General features: G+C 40.3%; 1 protein-coding gene and 1 long non-coding RNA gene across 3 annotated transcripts in view; one reads left to right on the top strand and one right to left on the bottom strand.

The window, feature by feature from the left end:
* The window catches only part of LOC307184679, a 554,503-nt gene that overhangs the window by 435,995 nt on the left and 100,830 nt on the right, over positions 1 to 17,678 (bottom strand). For both annotated transcript variants that reach the window (XR_013827789.1, XR_013827790.1), the window contains exon 3: positions 6,668 to 6,940. This is a non-coding gene — a long non-coding RNA (uncharacterized lncRNA). The remainder of the gene's footprint in view (positions 1 to 6,667; positions 6,941 to 17,678) is intronic.
* The window catches only part of FMO2 (flavin containing dimethylaniline monoxygenase 2), a gene marked incomplete at its 3' end in the record, with an annotated part of 92,666 nt that overhangs the window by 66,851 nt on the left and 8,137 nt on the right, over positions 1 to 17,678 (top strand). The window contains 3 exon segments of the mRNA XM_079918260.1: positions 4,922 to 5,110; positions 7,127 to 7,289; positions 16,217 to 16,359. Of these exon segments, the coding sequence (XP_079774386.1) occupies positions 4,922 to 5,110; positions 7,127 to 7,289; positions 16,217 to 16,359 (495 nt within the window).

The raw sequence follows: 17,678 nt of genomic DNA, 5'->3' as shown, positions 1-17,678 counted from the left end.
ACATCATATAGAACTAGCTTAGAACAAAGAGCCATTTCCTTCCCGGAAAAGATAACCACCTTACCCTTGTTTTACTTTCAGAAGTTCCCTTAGATAAATTTATCCGAAGAATCTATCACAGCATAATTCAATATAAGTTTTTGTACACTGCTACCCATTTAACAGAGCTAAATTTAACATGTTAGATATTTATAACTCTCCAGACAATCAAATGTAAAATACCATGGTTCTTAAGCCTCTTCTCCAGCTGTTTAAGATATACTTTGGTCAGTTTTCCCTAGTATTTTTAAAGATGTAATGTTTGCATGAACGCAATAAAGTTTACAGCATAATATTAGCAAAATCATAACATTTTCATGCATAAAACAAAACAAAGTTTATAGCATACTATCAGCAAAACCATTTACTTATTCCCATTACACTATTAAACGTCCATTTTAGTATCATTAAGTCCTGTTTGCAATGAGGGAAAAAAGCTTCCGATTAACATTACTTCTTTCACTCATTCAACAAACATATTACCTGATTGCATACTACGCACCAGGCATGTACTAGGTACTAAAAAGACCCAAATGCACCATCCCTGCCGTCAAAGGGCTCATTTTTCAGTGGGGTGTCGGTGGGGGGCTGGTGGGGTGGAACTAAAGCAAATCTACAGAGTGCAATTGTATAAGGGCTGATACACTAAATGTTATGGAAAGCACGGAATCCCACTCAGCAGAGAATAGGGCAAGCTTCCTAAAGGATGTGATGCTTTTATTTGTCTTTACAATGTTCAGAGATCAGGTACATGAATATAGAGAAAGTGTTCTAGGCAGAGCAAATGGTATGTGCAAAGGTATGGAAGCTTGTGAAACCTGATACACTTACAGAATAGAAAGTCGTGTGATGTGGCTGGAAAGAAGGATGAAAGTGGCTGAGTGATAACTGATGAGGCTGGAGAGAATAGCCAGGGTCTCATTGTAAGGACCTTGTGTCCCATGCCAACGAGTGTACTGTTTACCCTGAAGTCAGTGAAGAAAGTGGGCAATATCTGAGTCAGGGAGTTTAATTAGGAGGCTCTGTCAGTGATCAAGGCCAGAGATCAGGGAAGTACCAGCCTAATGGAGAGATGGCAGAATGCAGTGATGCTCTAATAAAGATGGTGTTTTCCAATGTTCACTATGCATAAGAATCAGCTGGGCAGCACTTGTAAAATACAGATGTCTGGGCCCAAACCAGACCTACTCACACTTTATATTTTTCAAATCTCCCCTGAATTCTTCTAATGCAACTAGTCCATGGACTAGCATGTGGGAATGACAATTTTGCCTCTAACTGTAGGACAAGGAAGTAAAAAGAGTTTCAGTTACTCTTATTACAAACAATGGAGCAGATAGTTATAAAGTCCACCTGAAAGAGTGAAAATATGGAATGATAGAATATTTTCAAAGAAATAAATTTTATTTCCAAACTGGTTAGAGTAACTAGCCATGAGAACAAACTATTGATTGGTAGAGGTCAATATAATTATGTTTCATAATGAAAAAGACTAGTTTATAAGATTTTGTATTTACATTTATAATAAGTGAATATACTTTTGCTTTGTAAGTTGCTCCCTCTAGTAGATTAAATATTAGCCTTATAGTCTTTCTTAAACTTAATTTAGTTTTTACAGCTTTTTATTTTTATAGCGTCAAAGATAAACTTCAGTCCAGCCTATAATCAAAAGATCATAAATTCCAAATCAGTACTGTCTAAACTAACTTGGTTTTGCTATATAGTCTTCTGACCTTCAGAAAAATTTATATTAAGAAAATGCTTATCATATGACCATTTATCTTAAACAAGCAAATTGTAGCAAATTCTATTTGCTAGGAAATTCAGGCTATTTATCTGTATTTGTGCTTAACTGTCATTTTTAGGCAGTGCTTGTATTTTAAGTAAATATGTGAGTTAAATTTATTTGTTTTGAAAACTGTCTCCTGTCCTTGACTTGGTTGAGCAAAGCCTCTCATCTTATTCTGTCTCCACTTTCCATCTTCAAAGTCCAAATTGATTTTAATTCAATATAACAGTAAGCTCCATAAAGATAGAAGCTGTGTGTCCTGGTTACATCTTATCCCTAACTCCAAGCTCAGGGCCTGAACAGGAGATATAGTTGATATACATTTGTTTATTAATAAGAATCATCTTCCCTTTATAACCCTGGGCAAACTCAATTTTACCCAGATTTGTCTAAACATATAGACATCTACTTCAGCCAACACAGGAAGAAGCACACATGAGCACGAAGTTTTTTTTTTTCACAGCTATATACCAATCAACCCAATGATAAAGATTATTACTTGATCTTCATAAAAAGAATTGTGATGTCATCATCAATTGTGTCAAATTACACAAGTAAAATCCCCAAAGGAAAGCCTTGCCCTGGCTCTGAAATTACCGTAGGGGCTGAGACATCAAACCAGTTCTCTCCACTCGAAATCCCCTTAAGATTGACCTGACAGAGGAGCCAACCACATTTTAAAGCCAATTTAAAGCACTTGAAAAAACTAACATGTTGGCTCTCGTGTAACAGTCGATCTTAGTTTAGCTGTTTTAAAACGATGACAGGTTTAGTAAGACTAACTCTAGTGACCGGTAATAATGGCAACAGAGGCAAACATGGATGGAGCAGTTATTTAGGGTCAGGCATTGTGCTAAGCACTTTAATCTCATCAAAGCCTCATAATGATTGTTTAATGTTGGAACAACTGAAGAACCCCATTTTACAGGAGAAAATGAGGATTCTCCCTTACATAACTTGCATAGGTTCTGTGCAAGTGCTACACCATTTTATATAATGGACTTGAGCATCCATGCATGTGGGTATCCACAAGGGGTCCTGGAACTAACCCCCTGTGAATATTAAGGGACAACCGTATTATGCAATTTGAAGCTAGTGTTTGAAAATAAAAATACCATGATTTTATTCATCCAGAGTTCAGATCACTGTATCCTTGTGTATGAGACAGAAAGCACTTCAGGTTCGAATACAAACTCCCTTTGCCTTCGAATATGTACATACAGTTAATAATAACACCACACCAAATTAATCACCCAGAAAGCTGGCGTACCCTAATCTAAGTTTTACCGAGCCACTTAAAACTGTAACAAAGTTATCATCTAAGCCTTGATTCTGGACTAGGAAGGTTAAACACTTTGCTCATGGAAAAAAGGCATCTGACTCCTGGCCTACGGTAGACACGAGGGAATGAATGGATGAATGAATGAGGAAGAAAGAGAGAGTGTGAAATGTATGAGGAAGGATCTTTACGAACTTGGACTTTTTATTGCTCTTAAATGGCATGATCTGAGAGTAAGCATCATCTCAGCTGTGGTAACTCATGTTAGTACGGATAATCTCTGAAATTTGGACACAGTGAAGCCCAATACATATAAAGAGCTTTGTTGATAACAGAGGCAAGATTCCACAGTTTAATCTTTTTTAACTCTTTGAAACTGAGTACAGCCTCTGGTAAAGGAAATATCAGAAAACTCAGATGTGATAGTGAGTGTGCTTATATCACTTCCCTTGGTGTCAGAGCAGCGGCCTGGTTGCCTTTCTTCTACTGTGGTGAACCGTGAGGTGTAACTGACAGCTCTGCTGAAGCGTACCGCTTCCTCAGTAACAATAAACAATACTCGAGCACCTAGCACCTCCCTAGTTTACAGATGAGAGGACTGAAGCTCAGGGGTACTGACGGGTCCAGGCTCACACAGTCTGCAAGAGATGAACTCAAACCTGTGTCTAACTTCAAAGACCAGGCTCCTTCTGCTAGTCCAGGCTGCCTCGTTCAAGTGTGGCAAAAATGTAAGGAGTCTTGATCTGAAGATTTGGCAGGAAAGTAATGATTTTCTGTGAATAATGATGAGAAAGCAACATATACAACTGATTTATTGCAGTGGTGGGATTAGAGTTGAATATTTACTTTCCTTTACTTACTATTCTGTGAAAGAGGCCATAAGGCCATTTATATAAGATTAAGGAACTTATTTCAGTTAATTTATGAGTTCCTACAGCCTTTCCATTTCTTTATATCCTACCCCAGTACTGAGTGATAACAGCAACTACTGTGTGCCTGGATTATGCCTAGTCTCTGCATATGCAGAAGCATCTATTGAGGAGTTCTTGGGTGACATTATGTAGATTTCTTATAAAACTTTCTTTGATAACATGCTGATTTCACAGACAGTGAATCACCATACTTGGCTCTTGTATGATTTAACATTAAATCATTACGCAGAGCACTTTTGCAGAGGGAATTATAAACTCAACCACGGCATGTGCTGCCTCCTGATTTACCAAAGCATACTCGATAACATTTAGAATCAAGTTTAAGATTTGATTGGCATTAATACTACTTACCTGTGTCACTTGAGGAAGGTTGATTCACATAAAGCATAAAATAAAGGCGGGGGAGGATTCAAATTAAGATGCAAAAACTTCCTACCCCCAAAAGTACTCATTTTAATTGAAATTCTCCATTGTAGTCTCTGACCAGTGTCCCAGGGTGTATTGGTTCCTAACGAGGTGGAGGATGGGTACGGCCTCCCCAGGGGGAATTTCAGAAGAGGGCTGGTTGTCACAATGATTGACATTAAACAGGTAGAGATCTGGGATGCTAAATATCCTGCAATGTGTCAGAAGAAGGACTGCCCCCACTCCCGATCCCACCAATGGCAACAGCCCCTCCAGTGAGCAACACTGGAAGGCCCCAGCCAGGTCATATCACATAGGATGATGAAGCACATATGCTGCACCTCATCAGGCAGACATTTGAGTCACACTACAGCAATGAAAGAGGTTCATGTCACGCAGGGGTTAGATTTGGAAGAAGAGTAGGAAACCAAGGGATTTTTTTTTTAATACAAGATTATCACTCTTTTATTTCAATAGGAAAATAATGAAGATGGCCTAGCGAGTATCTATCAATCTGCCATCACCAACACCAGCAAAGAAATGTCCTGTTTCAGTGACCTTCCAATGCCTGAAGATTTTCCAAACTTCCTGCACAATTCTAAGTTCCTGGAATACTTCAGGATTTTTGTCAAAAAGTTTGATCTACTAAAATATATTCAGTTCCAGGTATTGTATTTTGGGGAAAGAATGGTTTTCTCTACATTAGCTCACATTTAAATAGAGAAGTTACTCTGATAATGAAAGAAATTGGGAATAAAACAAAACATTCTAATTCAATTATTTTCTGAAAAACAACAGCACAGTAGAAAACCCAAAAAGTAGTGTCATTACCGCTGATATTATAGATTATACACATTAACAGAAGAAAAAAATCTGTTAAAATTAATGACTTGAATGATTATATTGATGGTGAAACTGCATTTAATACCTATAACCACTGAGGACTCCTAGCCTCATTTCCTTTGAAAGGATATATGAAAAAAAATACATTGTTATTTCATTTTCTTACCGTCTCCATAAAAATGAAATTTCTTTAAAAAATGTACTAAATAAGCTCACAGCTCTCCATTCATCTCAGAAGCCTGTAGAAACCATTTTGGCTAATTTTTTGATGCATTCTTTAGCAACAAAAGAATAACCAGACCATTTTGAAATACAATTATAACTACCTTTCCTGTGTTTCCTTGAAAACAAATAATGAGATAAAAAAACAATATTCTCATTAAACATCCTGAATTTTTATCAGTAACATACACTCTGAAAACTAGTAAGTGTGCCTAGGAAATAAAATTTAAATTATAGCCTTGAATAAATAACTGTTAGTGGAACTTATTTTTTTTAACACAGCTCATTTTCTCAGTAACTTTAGTTTTGTTCCAGATTTGTAGCACATTAGTTTGTAATCATTGATTTGATAGACATCAATATATGTAAATACCATTAAAATATCACATTCTATCTAATGTAGTTTTTCCCCAGCTTCCGTTTCTCTTGTTTATGATTTTACTGAGGTTGTTTTCTGGAGGTTGGAGAGGGCTTAGGAAAACTCACTTCTGTTTATTGGCCTCTGAGTTAGTACAGCCAAAAGATGATGGAACTAACTCAAACTATAAAAGGAGGTGTCCTCACTGAGTTCTGTATTAATATGGTGACCTCCCAGGAGGGGAAAACCACCAGGTTGCCTGAGGAGGGGTGAACTGGCTCAGGTCAGTCACATTTCTAGTAACTTCCTCAGTGATACTGAAGGTTGGTCCTCAAACCACATTTTAAATAGCAAGAATCCACAGTACTTTAGAGAATATACTACCCGGAACTTCAAATCTGAATCTTTCAACTGAAAATGCCCAGACATTTTATAGCCTTTTCATAAGCTTTATACTAATAGTCCATATACATTTTTTAATTGGAACAGCTTCAAACATTGCCAACCCAGCATTTTGAAAAATATATGAAAATTTGAAATGCATGTATAAGGGACTCAAACACTTGCCAACAAGAGGAGAAGCATGCCATTCCTCTAGAAGCGAGAAAAGCTTTGTTTCCTTTGACACTGCTTCTTAAATACAGCAGACACACATTTATGTACACTTTTAGAAATTCATAAACCTCCAGAGAGCAAAATGGCATTCTAAAAAATCATGAACTGATAAATTATTTCATCCAAATGAGATCATGAAGTGTATTGCTAGCATGATGTTTTAAAAATAATAAATATGAACTTACCATTCATGGAGTGATGTCACTGTGCCAGGCGCTATGCAAACTGCTTCACATGGAATATCTTCTCTAATAGAGAGTCTACACGGAGGTCAACACTTTTAAAGCTTCTTGATAAATACTGATTGTGTAATCACCTGAATGATGAACATGTATTTTGTATCTTGCCCAGACACTGTCTTGCTTTCTCTGGGTCTCTCTCAAGTCCTTATTCAGTCCTTAACACTGGTAACCGCTGCTGAGTCAGGCTCCTCGCACAACGCACATCCTTGGTTGCACCTGCCGAGGAAGAAGCAGCAGGGCGCACTTAGCAGTCTTTGCCTTAAGTGGCTTGAAATGGATTCAGACGGGACCTAAATGGAATCAGACATTGCACTCTACCCATCTCCACTCCCAGGGCACTGGACAAGGCCCCTGTTATGCCAGAGTAATGCTCAATGATGCCTTCTCTGTGTTCGGTTCAAGACAACCGTCCTCAGTGTGAAAAAACGCTCGGATTTCTCAACCACTGGCCAATGGGTGGTTGTTACCGAGAGCAACGGCAAGGAGCAAAGTGCTGTCTTTGACACAGTCATGGTCTGCAGTGGTCATCACATACTCCCTCACCTCCCACTGGAGTCATTTCCAGGTGAGGCCTGTGGGGATCCCCAGCTTTTGGGAGTAGGTGTCCAGGTACTTTATATTCAGGTTGGATTGTCAGGCAAAATTACCTAGCTACTGCAACAAGGCATAATATTAAGATCAGGATAGAGCTAGAAAGATGAGAGACTCCAAACACCATCTCTGATTCTGTTGAGCTCTTTGAGTCTTCATTATCAGCCAGCCTCCCTCAAAGTCACTAAATATTACTCAGTATTTCAGAGAATTCTCACCCAAATTGGTTCTCTGTTGGAGAGGTCCTTTCAGCCATGTGCTTACCTTGTCCTTTTTCTATCCTGCCAAACACCTGCGACTTTGCTACATCTTTGGAGACTTCCGCAGAGCCATGCCCACAGCCAGGGTTACTGGGGAGAGTTTCTGGAAATAAGTGCTGCTACAGGGCAGTGATGTTTCAGGGAGCACAGGGGAAGATGGTACCTCCCAGGCCCTTCCCTCAGAGAGTGTATCTCCTTCCCACGGCCTTCACGAAAACATCTGATACGATGGTTCAGTCCAAACCCCACATTATTCAAACCACCTGAGGAGCTTTTAAAGTTCTAACGACCTTCAAAGATTCAATTGGTCTAGGGTAGGCCTCAGTCAATTAAGGGCTACTCAGGTGATTCCAATATTCAGCTGGGATTGAGGCTTACTGACCTAATGCAGTGGCAATCTCAATCAGAATCACCTGGAGGGCTTTTAAAACCACAACTTGCTAGTCTCCACCCCTAGCATTTCCAACTCTTTAGGTCTAGTATGAGGCTGAGAATTTGCCTAACAAGTTCCCAGGTGATGCTGAAACTTCTGGCCAAGGGACCACACTTTGAGAACTAATGATCTAAAGGCTCTTTCAAGCAACCCACCATCAAACACAAATACTTTAACAAAGTCATGTTTCCTGGGAAAAGACAAAGAGATGCTTATCTTCAAAAAGGCTTGTCCAGTAAGTTGCTGATTGACGGCAAAGTGGAAACTATCCTTCACCTTATAATGTGCCTTCTTTTTAGCTTATTTTGGTTTTTGTTTGCTTTTGCAAAATAAGAATGATGAATGTTATTCTAATTATTACACAACTGCGATAATAGTACTTCATAATATGCTTAAGAAACATTTAAAAGAATATATGCTAGGGCTTCCCTGGTGGCGCAGTGGTTGAGAGTCCGCCTGCCGATGCACGGGACACAGCTTCGTGCCCCGGTCCGGGAAGATCCCACAGGCCGCAGAGCAGCTGGGCCCGTGAGCCATGGCCGCTGAGCCTGCGCGTCCGGAGCCTGTGCTCCGCAATGGGAGAGGCCACAACAATGAGAGGCCCGCATACGGCAAAAAAAAAAAAAAAAAAAAAAAGAATATATGCTATGTGATAATAAAATATCATTGTACAGTCCAAAATAGGATAATGGGTAGCTGGAAACAAACACCTGACTCTGCTCTATTTATCAAAACCAATAGTTTTGGGACGAAGGGAAGATGGTGGAGGAGTAAGCCGCGGGGATCACCTTCCTCCCCACAGATACACCAGAAATACATCTACACGTGGAACAACTCCTACAGAACACCTACTGAACGCTGGCAGAAGACCTCAGACCTCCCAAAAAGGCAAGAAACTCCCCACGTACCTGGGTAGGACAAAAGAACAAAGAATAAACAGAGACAAAAGAATAGGGACGGGACCTGCACGTCTGGGAGGGAGCTGTGGAGGAGGAACGGTTTCCACACACTAGGAAGCCCTTTCACGGTTGGAGACTGCGGGTGGCGGAGGGGGGAAGCTTCGGAGCCGCGGAGGAGAGCACAGCAACAGGGGTGCGGAGGGAAAAGCGGAGAGATTCCCGCACAGAGGATCGGTGCCGAGCGGCACTCACCAGACCGAGAGGCTTGTCTGCTCACTCACCGGGCGGGCGGGGCTGGGAGCTGAGGCTCAGGCTTCGGTCGGAGCGCCGGGAGAGGACTGGGGTTGGCGGCGTGAACACAGCCTGCAGAGGGCTAGTGCGCCACGGCTAGCCGGGAGGGAGTCCGGGGAAAAGTCTGGACCTGCCGAAGAGGCAAGAGACTTTTTCTTCCCTCTTTGTTTCCTGGTGCGCGAGGAGAGGGGATTAAGAGCGCTGCTTAAAGGAGCTCCAGAGATGGGCGCGAGCCGCGGCTAAAAGCGCGGACCCCAGAGACGGCCATGAGACGCTAAGGCTGCTGCTGCCGCCACCAAGAAGCCTGTGTGCCAGCACAGGTCACTATCCACAGCCCCCTTCCGGGGAGCCTGTGCAGCCCGCCACTGCCCGGGTCTCGGGATCTAGGGACAACTTCCCCGGAAGGACGCTCAGCGCACCTCAGGCTGCTGCAACGTCATGGCGGCCTCTGCCGCCGCAGGCCCGCCCCGCACTCCGTGCCCCGCCCTCCCCCCCCCACCCACTCCCGGCCTGAGTGAGCCAAAGCCAAGAACAGACGCCCTCTGGCGACTTACACACAGAGGCGCAGCCAAATCCAAAGCTGAACCCCGGCAGCTGTGCGAACAAACAGGAGAAAGGGAAATCTCTCCCAGCAGCCTCAAAAGCAGCGGATTAAAGCTCCACAATCAACTTGATATACCCTGCATCTGTGGAATACATGAATAGACAACGAGTCATCCCAAATTGAGGAGGTGGGCTTCGAGAGCAAGATATATGATTTTTTTCCCCTTTTCCTCTTTTTGTGAGTGTGTATGTCTATGCTTCTGTGTGAGATTTTGTCTGTATAGCTTTGCTTCCACCATTGGTCTAGGGATCTATCCGTTTTTTCTTTTTATTTTTTTGTAATAATAATTTTTTATTTTAATAACTTTATTATATTTTATCTTATTTTATTTTACTTTATCTTCTTTCTTTTCTTCCTTCCTTCCCTCCTTCCTTCCTTCCTCCCTCCCTCCTTTCTTTCCTTACTTCTTCCTTTCTTTCTTTCTTTTTCTTTCTTTCTTTCTAGTTCTAATAATTCTTTCTTTCTACTTTTTCTGCCTTGTATTCTGAGCCGTGTGGATGAAAGGCTCTTGGTGCTGCAGCCAGGAGTCAGTGCTGTGCCTCCGAGGTGGGAGAGCCAACTTCAGGACACTGGTCCGCAAGAGACCTCCAAGCTCCACATAATATCAAACGGCGAAAATCTCCCAGAGATCTCCATCTCAACACCAGCACCCAGCTTCACTCAACGACCAGCAAGCTACAGTGCTGGACACCCTGTGCCAAACAACTAGCAAAACAGGAACGCAACCCCACCCGTTAGCAGAGAGGCTGCCTGAAATCATGATAAGTCCACAGACACCCCAAAAGACACCACCAGACATGGACCTGCCCACCAGAAAGACAAGATCCAGCCTCATCCACCAGAACACAGGCACTAGTCCCCTCCACCAGGAAGCCTACACAACCCACTGAAACAACCTTAGCCACTGGGGACAGACACCAAAAACAACGGGAACTACGAACCTGCAGCCTACAAAAAGGAGACCCCAAGCACAGTAAGATAAGCAAAATGAGAAGACAGAAAAACACACAGCAGATGAAGGAGCAAGATAAAAACCCACCACACCTAACAAATGAAGAGGAAATAGGCAGTCTACCTGAAAAAGATTTCAGAATGATGATAGTAAAGATGATCCAAAATCTTGGAAATGGAATACAGAAACTGCAAGGAACATTTAACAAGGACCTAGAAGAACTAAAGATGAAACAAACACGATGAACAACACAATAAATGAAATTAAAAATACTCTAAATGGGATCAATAGCAGAATAACTGAGGCAGAAGAACGGATAACTGACCTGGATTTAAAATAGTGGAAATAACTACTGCAGAGCAGAATAAAGAAAAAAGAATGAAAAGAACTGAGGACAGTCTCAGAGACCTCTGGGGCAACATTAAACGCACCAACATTCAAATTATAGGGGTTCCAGAAGAAGAAGAGAAAAAGACAGGGATGGAGAAAATATTTGAAGAGATTATAGTTGAAAACTTCCCTAATATGGGAAAGGAAATAGTTAATCAAGTCCAGAAAGCACAGAGGGTCCCATACAGGATAAATCCAAGGAGAAATACACCAAGACACATATTAATCAAACTGTCAAAAATTAAATACAAAGAAAACATATTAAAAGCAGCAAGGGAAAAACAACAAATAACACATAAGGGAATCCCCATAAGGTTAACAGCTGATCTTTCAGCAGAAACCCTGCAAGCCAGAAGGGACTGGCAGGACATATTTAAAGTGATGAAGGAGAAAAACCTGCCACCAAGATTACTCTACCCAGCAAGGACTTCATTCAGATTTTGGAGAAATTAAAACCTTTACAGACAAGCAAAAGCTGAGAGAGTTCAGCACCACCAAATCAGCTTTACAACAAATGCTAAAGGAATTTCTCTAGGCAAGAAACACAAGAGAAGGAAAAGACCTACAATAACAAACACAAAACAATTGAGAAAATGGGAATAGGAACATACATATCGATAATTACCTTAAATGTAAATGGACTAAATGCTCCCACCAAAAGACACAGATTAGCTGAATGGATACAAAAACAAGACCCATATATATGCTGTCTACAAGAGACCCACTTCAGATCTAGAGACACATACTGACTGAAAGTGAGGGGATGGAAAAAGATATTCCATGCAAATGGAAATCAAAAGAAAGCTGAAGTAGCAATTCTCATATCAGACAAAATAAACTTTAAAATAAAGACTATTAGAAGAGACAAAGAAGGACACTACATAATGATCAAGGGATCAACCCAAGAAGAAGACATAACAATTGTAAATATTTATGCACCCAACATAGGAGCACCTCAATACATAAAGCAAAGACTAACAGCCATAAAAGGGGAAATTGACAGTAACACATTCATAGTAGGGGACTTTAACACCCCACGTTCACCAATGGACAGATCATCCAAAATGAAAATAAATAAGGAAACACAAGCTTTAAATGATACATTAAACAATATGGACTTAATTGATATTTATAGGACATTCCATCCAAAAACAACAGAATACACATTTTTCTCAAGTGCTCATGGAACATTCTCCAGGATAGATCATATCTTGGGTCACAAATCAAGCCTTGGTAAATTTAAGAAAATTGAAATTGTATCAAGTATCTTTTCTGACCACAACGCTATGAGACTAGATATCAATTACAGGACAAAATCTGTAAAAAATACAAACACATGGAGGCTAAACAATACACTACTTAATAACGAAGTGATCACTGAAGAAATCAAAGAGGAAATCAAAAAATACCTAGAAACAAATGACAATGAAAACACGACGACCTAAAACCTATGGGATGCAGCAAAAGCAGTTCTAAGAGGGAAGTTTATAGCAATACAATCCTACCTTAAAAAACAGGAAACATCTCGAATAAACAACCTAAACTTCCACCTCAAGCAATTAGAGAAAGAAGAACAAAAAAAACCCAAAGTTAGCAGAAGGAAAGAAATCATAAAAATCAGATCACAAATAAATGAAAAAGAAATGAAGAAAACAATAGCAAAGATCAATAAAACTAAAAGCTCGTTCTTTGAGAAGATAAAAAAATTGATAAACCATTAGCCAGACTCATCAAGAAAAAAAGGGAGAAGACTCAAATCAATAGAATTAGAAATGAAAAAGGGGAAGTAACAACTGACACTGCAGAAATACAAAAGATCATGAGAGATTACTACAAGCAACTCTATGCCAATAAAATGGACAACCTGGAAGAAATGGACAAATTCTTAGAAATGCACAACTTGCCAAGACTGAATCAGGAAGAAATAGGAAATATGAACAGACCAATCACAAGCACTGAAATTCAGACCGAGATTAAAAATCTTCCAACAAACAAAAGCCCAGGACCAGATGGCTTCACTGGCGAATTCTATCAAACATTTAGAGAAGAGCTAACACCTATCCTTCTCAAACTCTTCCAAAATATAGCAGAGGGAGGAACACTCCCAAATTCCTTCCACGAGGCCACCGTCACCTTGATACCAAAACCAGACAAGGATGTCACAAAGAAAGAAAACTACAGGCCAATATCACTGATGAACATAGATGCAAAAATCCTCAACAAAATACTAGCAAACAGAATCCAACAGCACATTAAAAGGATCATACACCACGATCAAGTGGGGTTTATTCCAGGAATGCAAGGATTCTTCAATATACGCAAATATATCAACGTGATACACCATATTAACAAATTGAAGGAGAAAAACCATATGATCATCTCAATAGATGCAGAGAAAGCTTTCGACAAAATTCAACACCCATTTATGATAAAAACCCTGCAGAAAGTAGGCATAGGGGGAACTTTCCTCCACATAATAAAGGCCATATATGACAAGCCCACAGCAAACATCATCCTCAATGGTGAAAAACTGAAAGCATTTCCACTAAGATCAGGAACAAGACAAGGTTGCCCACTCTCACCACTCTTATTCAACATAGTTTTGGAAGTTTTAGCCACAGCAATCAGAGAAGAAAAGGAAATAAAAGGAATCCAAATCGGAAAAGAAGAAGTAAAACTGTCACTGTTTGCAGATGACATGATACTCTACATAGAGAATCCTAAAGATGCTACCAGAAAACTACTAGAGCTAATCAATGAATTTGGTAAAGTAGCAGGATACAAAATTAATGCACAGAAATCTCTGGCATTCCTATACACTAATGATGAAAAATCTGAAAGTGAAATCAAGAAAATACTCTCATTTACCACTGCAACAAAAAGAATAAAATATCTAGGAATAAACCTACCTAAGGAGACAAAAGACCTGTATGCAGAAAATTGTAAGACACTGATGAAAGAAATTAAAGATGATACAAGCAGATGGAGAGATATACCATGTTCTTGGATTGGAAGAATCAACATTGTGAAAATGACTCTACTACCCAAAGCAATCTACAGATTCAATGCAATCCCTATCAAACTACCACCGGCATTTTTCACAGAACTAGAACAAAAAATTTCGCAATTTGTATGGAAACACAAAAGACCCCGAATAGCCAAAGCAATCTTGAGAACGGAAAAAAGGAACTGGAGGAATCAGGCTCCCTGACTTCAGACTATACTACAAAGGTACAGTAGTCAAGGCAGTATGGTACTGGCACAAAAACAGAAAGATAGATCAATGGAACAGGATAGAAAGCCCAGAGATAAACCCACGCACATACGGTCACCTTATCTTTGATAAAGGAGGCAGGGATGTATAGTGGAGAAAGAACAGCCTCTTCAATAAGTGGTGCTGGGAAAACTGGACAGGTACATGTAAAAGTATGAGATTAGAACACTCCCTAACACCATACACAAAATAAGCTCAAAATGGATTAAAGACCTAAATGTAAGGCCAGAAACTACCAAACTCTTAGAGGAAAACATAGGCAGAACACTCCATGACATAAATCACAGCAAGATCCTTTTTGACCCACCTCCTAGAGAAATGGAAATAAAAACAAAAATAAACAAATGGGACCTCATGAAACTTCAAAGCTTTTGCACAGCAAAGGAAACCATAAACAAGACCAAAAGACAACCCCAGAATGGGAGAAAATATTTGCAAATGAAGCAACTGACAAAGGATTAATCTCCAAAATTTATAAGCAGCTCATGCAGCTCAATAACAAAAAAAGAAACAACCCAATCCAAAAATGGGCAGAAGACCTAAATAGACATTTCTTCAAAGAAGATATACACACTGCCAACAAACACATGAAAGAATGCTCAACATTATTAATCATTAGAGAAATGCAAATCAAAACTACAACGAGAAATCATCTCACAGCAGTCAGAATGGCCATCTTCAAAAAATCTACAAACAATAATTGCTGTAGAGGGTGTGGAGAAAAGGGAACACTCTTGCACTGCTCGTGGGAATGTAAATTGGTACAGCCACTATGGACAAGAGTATGGAAGTTCCTTAAAAAACTACAAATAGAACTACCATATGACCCAGCAATCCCACTACTGGGCATATACCCTGAGAAAACCATAATTCAAAAACAGTCATGTACCAAAATGTTCATTGCAGCTCTATTTACAATAGCCTGGAGATGGAAACAACCTAAGTGTCCATCATCAGATGAATGGATAAAGAAGATGTGGCACATATATACAATGGAATATTACTCAGCCATAAAAAGAAACGAAATTGAGCTATTTGTAATGAGGTGGATACACCTAGAGTCTGTCATACAGAATGAAGTAAGTCAGAAAGAGTAAGACAAATACTGTATGCTAACACGTATATATGGAATTTAAGAAAAAAAAAAGTCATGAGGAACCTAGGGGCAAGACAGAAATAAAGACACAGACCTACTAGAGAATGGACTTGAGGCTATGGGGAGGTGGAAGGGTAAGCTGTGACAAAGTGAGAGAGAGGCATGTACATATATACACTATCAAATGTAAGGTAGATAGCAAGTGGGAAGCAGGCGCATAGCACAGGGAGATCAGCTCGGTGCTTTGTGACCGCCTGGAGGGGTGGGATAGGGAGGGTGGGAGGGAGGGAGACGCAAGAGGGAAGAGATATGGGAACATATGTATATGTATAACTGATTCACTTTGTTATAAAGCAGAAACTAACACACCATTGTAAAGCAATTATACTCTAATAAATATTAAAAAAACAAACTATAAAGATGTCTTTGCTGCTAAAATAAAAAAAAAATTGTTTGTTCTCTAATAAATATCTAAGCTGCAGCCTCTGAAATCAACTCTTTTGGTCCTGTACCATATGCTTAACCTAACATTTCTTATGTGGTTCATACTTTGAGTTTGCCAGTTGGCCTTGATAATGTAACATACCTAAGAGGGGAAGAGACAAAACAAATGATTTTCCCCAGAAAGGAAAAGCTGATGGTGCAGTTTTATTGAACTTAACTTGACATAGTTCATGGATTTCTCTTTTCTTCCCCCTAAAGGTATTCAGAAGTTCAAAGGCCAGTATCTCCATAGCCACCAATACAAGCACCCAGAGGGATTTGAAAGAAAACGCATTTTGGTGATTGGAATAGGAAACTCAGCCTCAGATATTGCAGTTGAGTTGAGTAAGAAGGCTGCTCAGGTAAGATGTTCCCTGATTACCTTGTACGGTGGAGGAGAGGAAAATCCCAGCCATGTAACTAAGGCTCCATTACTCATTAATTGATTTGTTGTTTGGTTGCCCAGTGTGGTATCATAGAAAATCTGGAAACCAAGAAGCCAGAGTTTATCTCCCACCTTTGCCACTAATCAGGCTTGTAACCTAGAGGCAGTCATTTTACTTCTGTGGGCTATGGTTCCCTCACTTAAGTTTGCATCAGATGACTTTCAGCACAGGAGGCCTTGTTTCTACCCAGGGGGCTTTATGAGTTGACCTGTTCATCTTTGGAGGAGTGCCTTTTAGAAATTTAGTGCATATTTGAATTCTATTTGAAATGTAAATAATCCTTAGCTTCCAAGAATCATTAAGGGAAAGATTAAACAGACAGACTCCCAACCATAATCACAAATATTTAGGTGCTCCCTGAGGCCTTCCAACCACTGTTATCTTTGCACCTGCTCAGGAATGACACAGCTTAGCTTCCAGAGTCAAACATTACAAGGTACAGATAATGCTGACAGAGATGGTTGGGAATAGCAGAAAATAAAACCCTTTTACAAGGACAGAGCTAGGCAAAGATGGAAAAAATAGCTAAGTTTCCTCTCCCCAAAGCATCCCCTCTCAACAGGGCCCTATCACTCTGATGTAGCCCAGCATCTTCTGGCTACACAGGAGTTGCAGTAGCCATGTCTACAACCAGCAAAACTGTCCAGTCCTGAGACTCACACTGTCAGGGCTCAAGATGCCCAGTAGTAAATGTGATAAAAGAACATAGTGCCTCCCCAGCAGGTTGATGAAGGGGTTCCACTGGGACCTGTCAGAATTACCACCCTGGGGATGAGCAGGTCACTAACACCAGAAAGAGATTTACTAGACCCAGGAGGTCCTCACCTTTTTTGTGAAAAGAAACCACTTTTCACTTTTCAAAGCTTTTAAGACCTCAGTGTGAGGTGGCTGGACCTAGAGTTGTCATACAGAGTAAAGTAAGTCAGAAAGAGAAAAACAAATACCGTATGCTAACACATATATATGGAATCTAAAAAAAAAAAAAAAACTGGTTCTGAAGAACCTAGGGGCAGGAGACAGGAATAAAAGATGCAGACGTAGAGAATGGACTTGAGGACACGGGGAGTGGGAAGGGTAAGCTGGGACAAAGTGAGAGAGTGGCATGGACATATATACACTACCAAATATAAAACAGACAGCTAGTGGGAAGCAGCTGCATAGCACAGGGAGATCAGCTCAGTGCTTTGTGACCACCTAGAGGGGTGGGTTAGGGAGGGTGAGAGGGAGACACAAGA

This window comes from Stenella coeruleoalba (assembly GCF_951394435.1).
Source record: "Stenella coeruleoalba genome assembly, chromosome: 1".
Lineage (NCBI taxonomy): Eukaryota > Metazoa > Chordata > Mammalia > Artiodactyla > Delphinidae > Stenella > Stenella coeruleoalba.
This window is presented reverse-complemented; position numbering and strand designations above follow the sequence as displayed.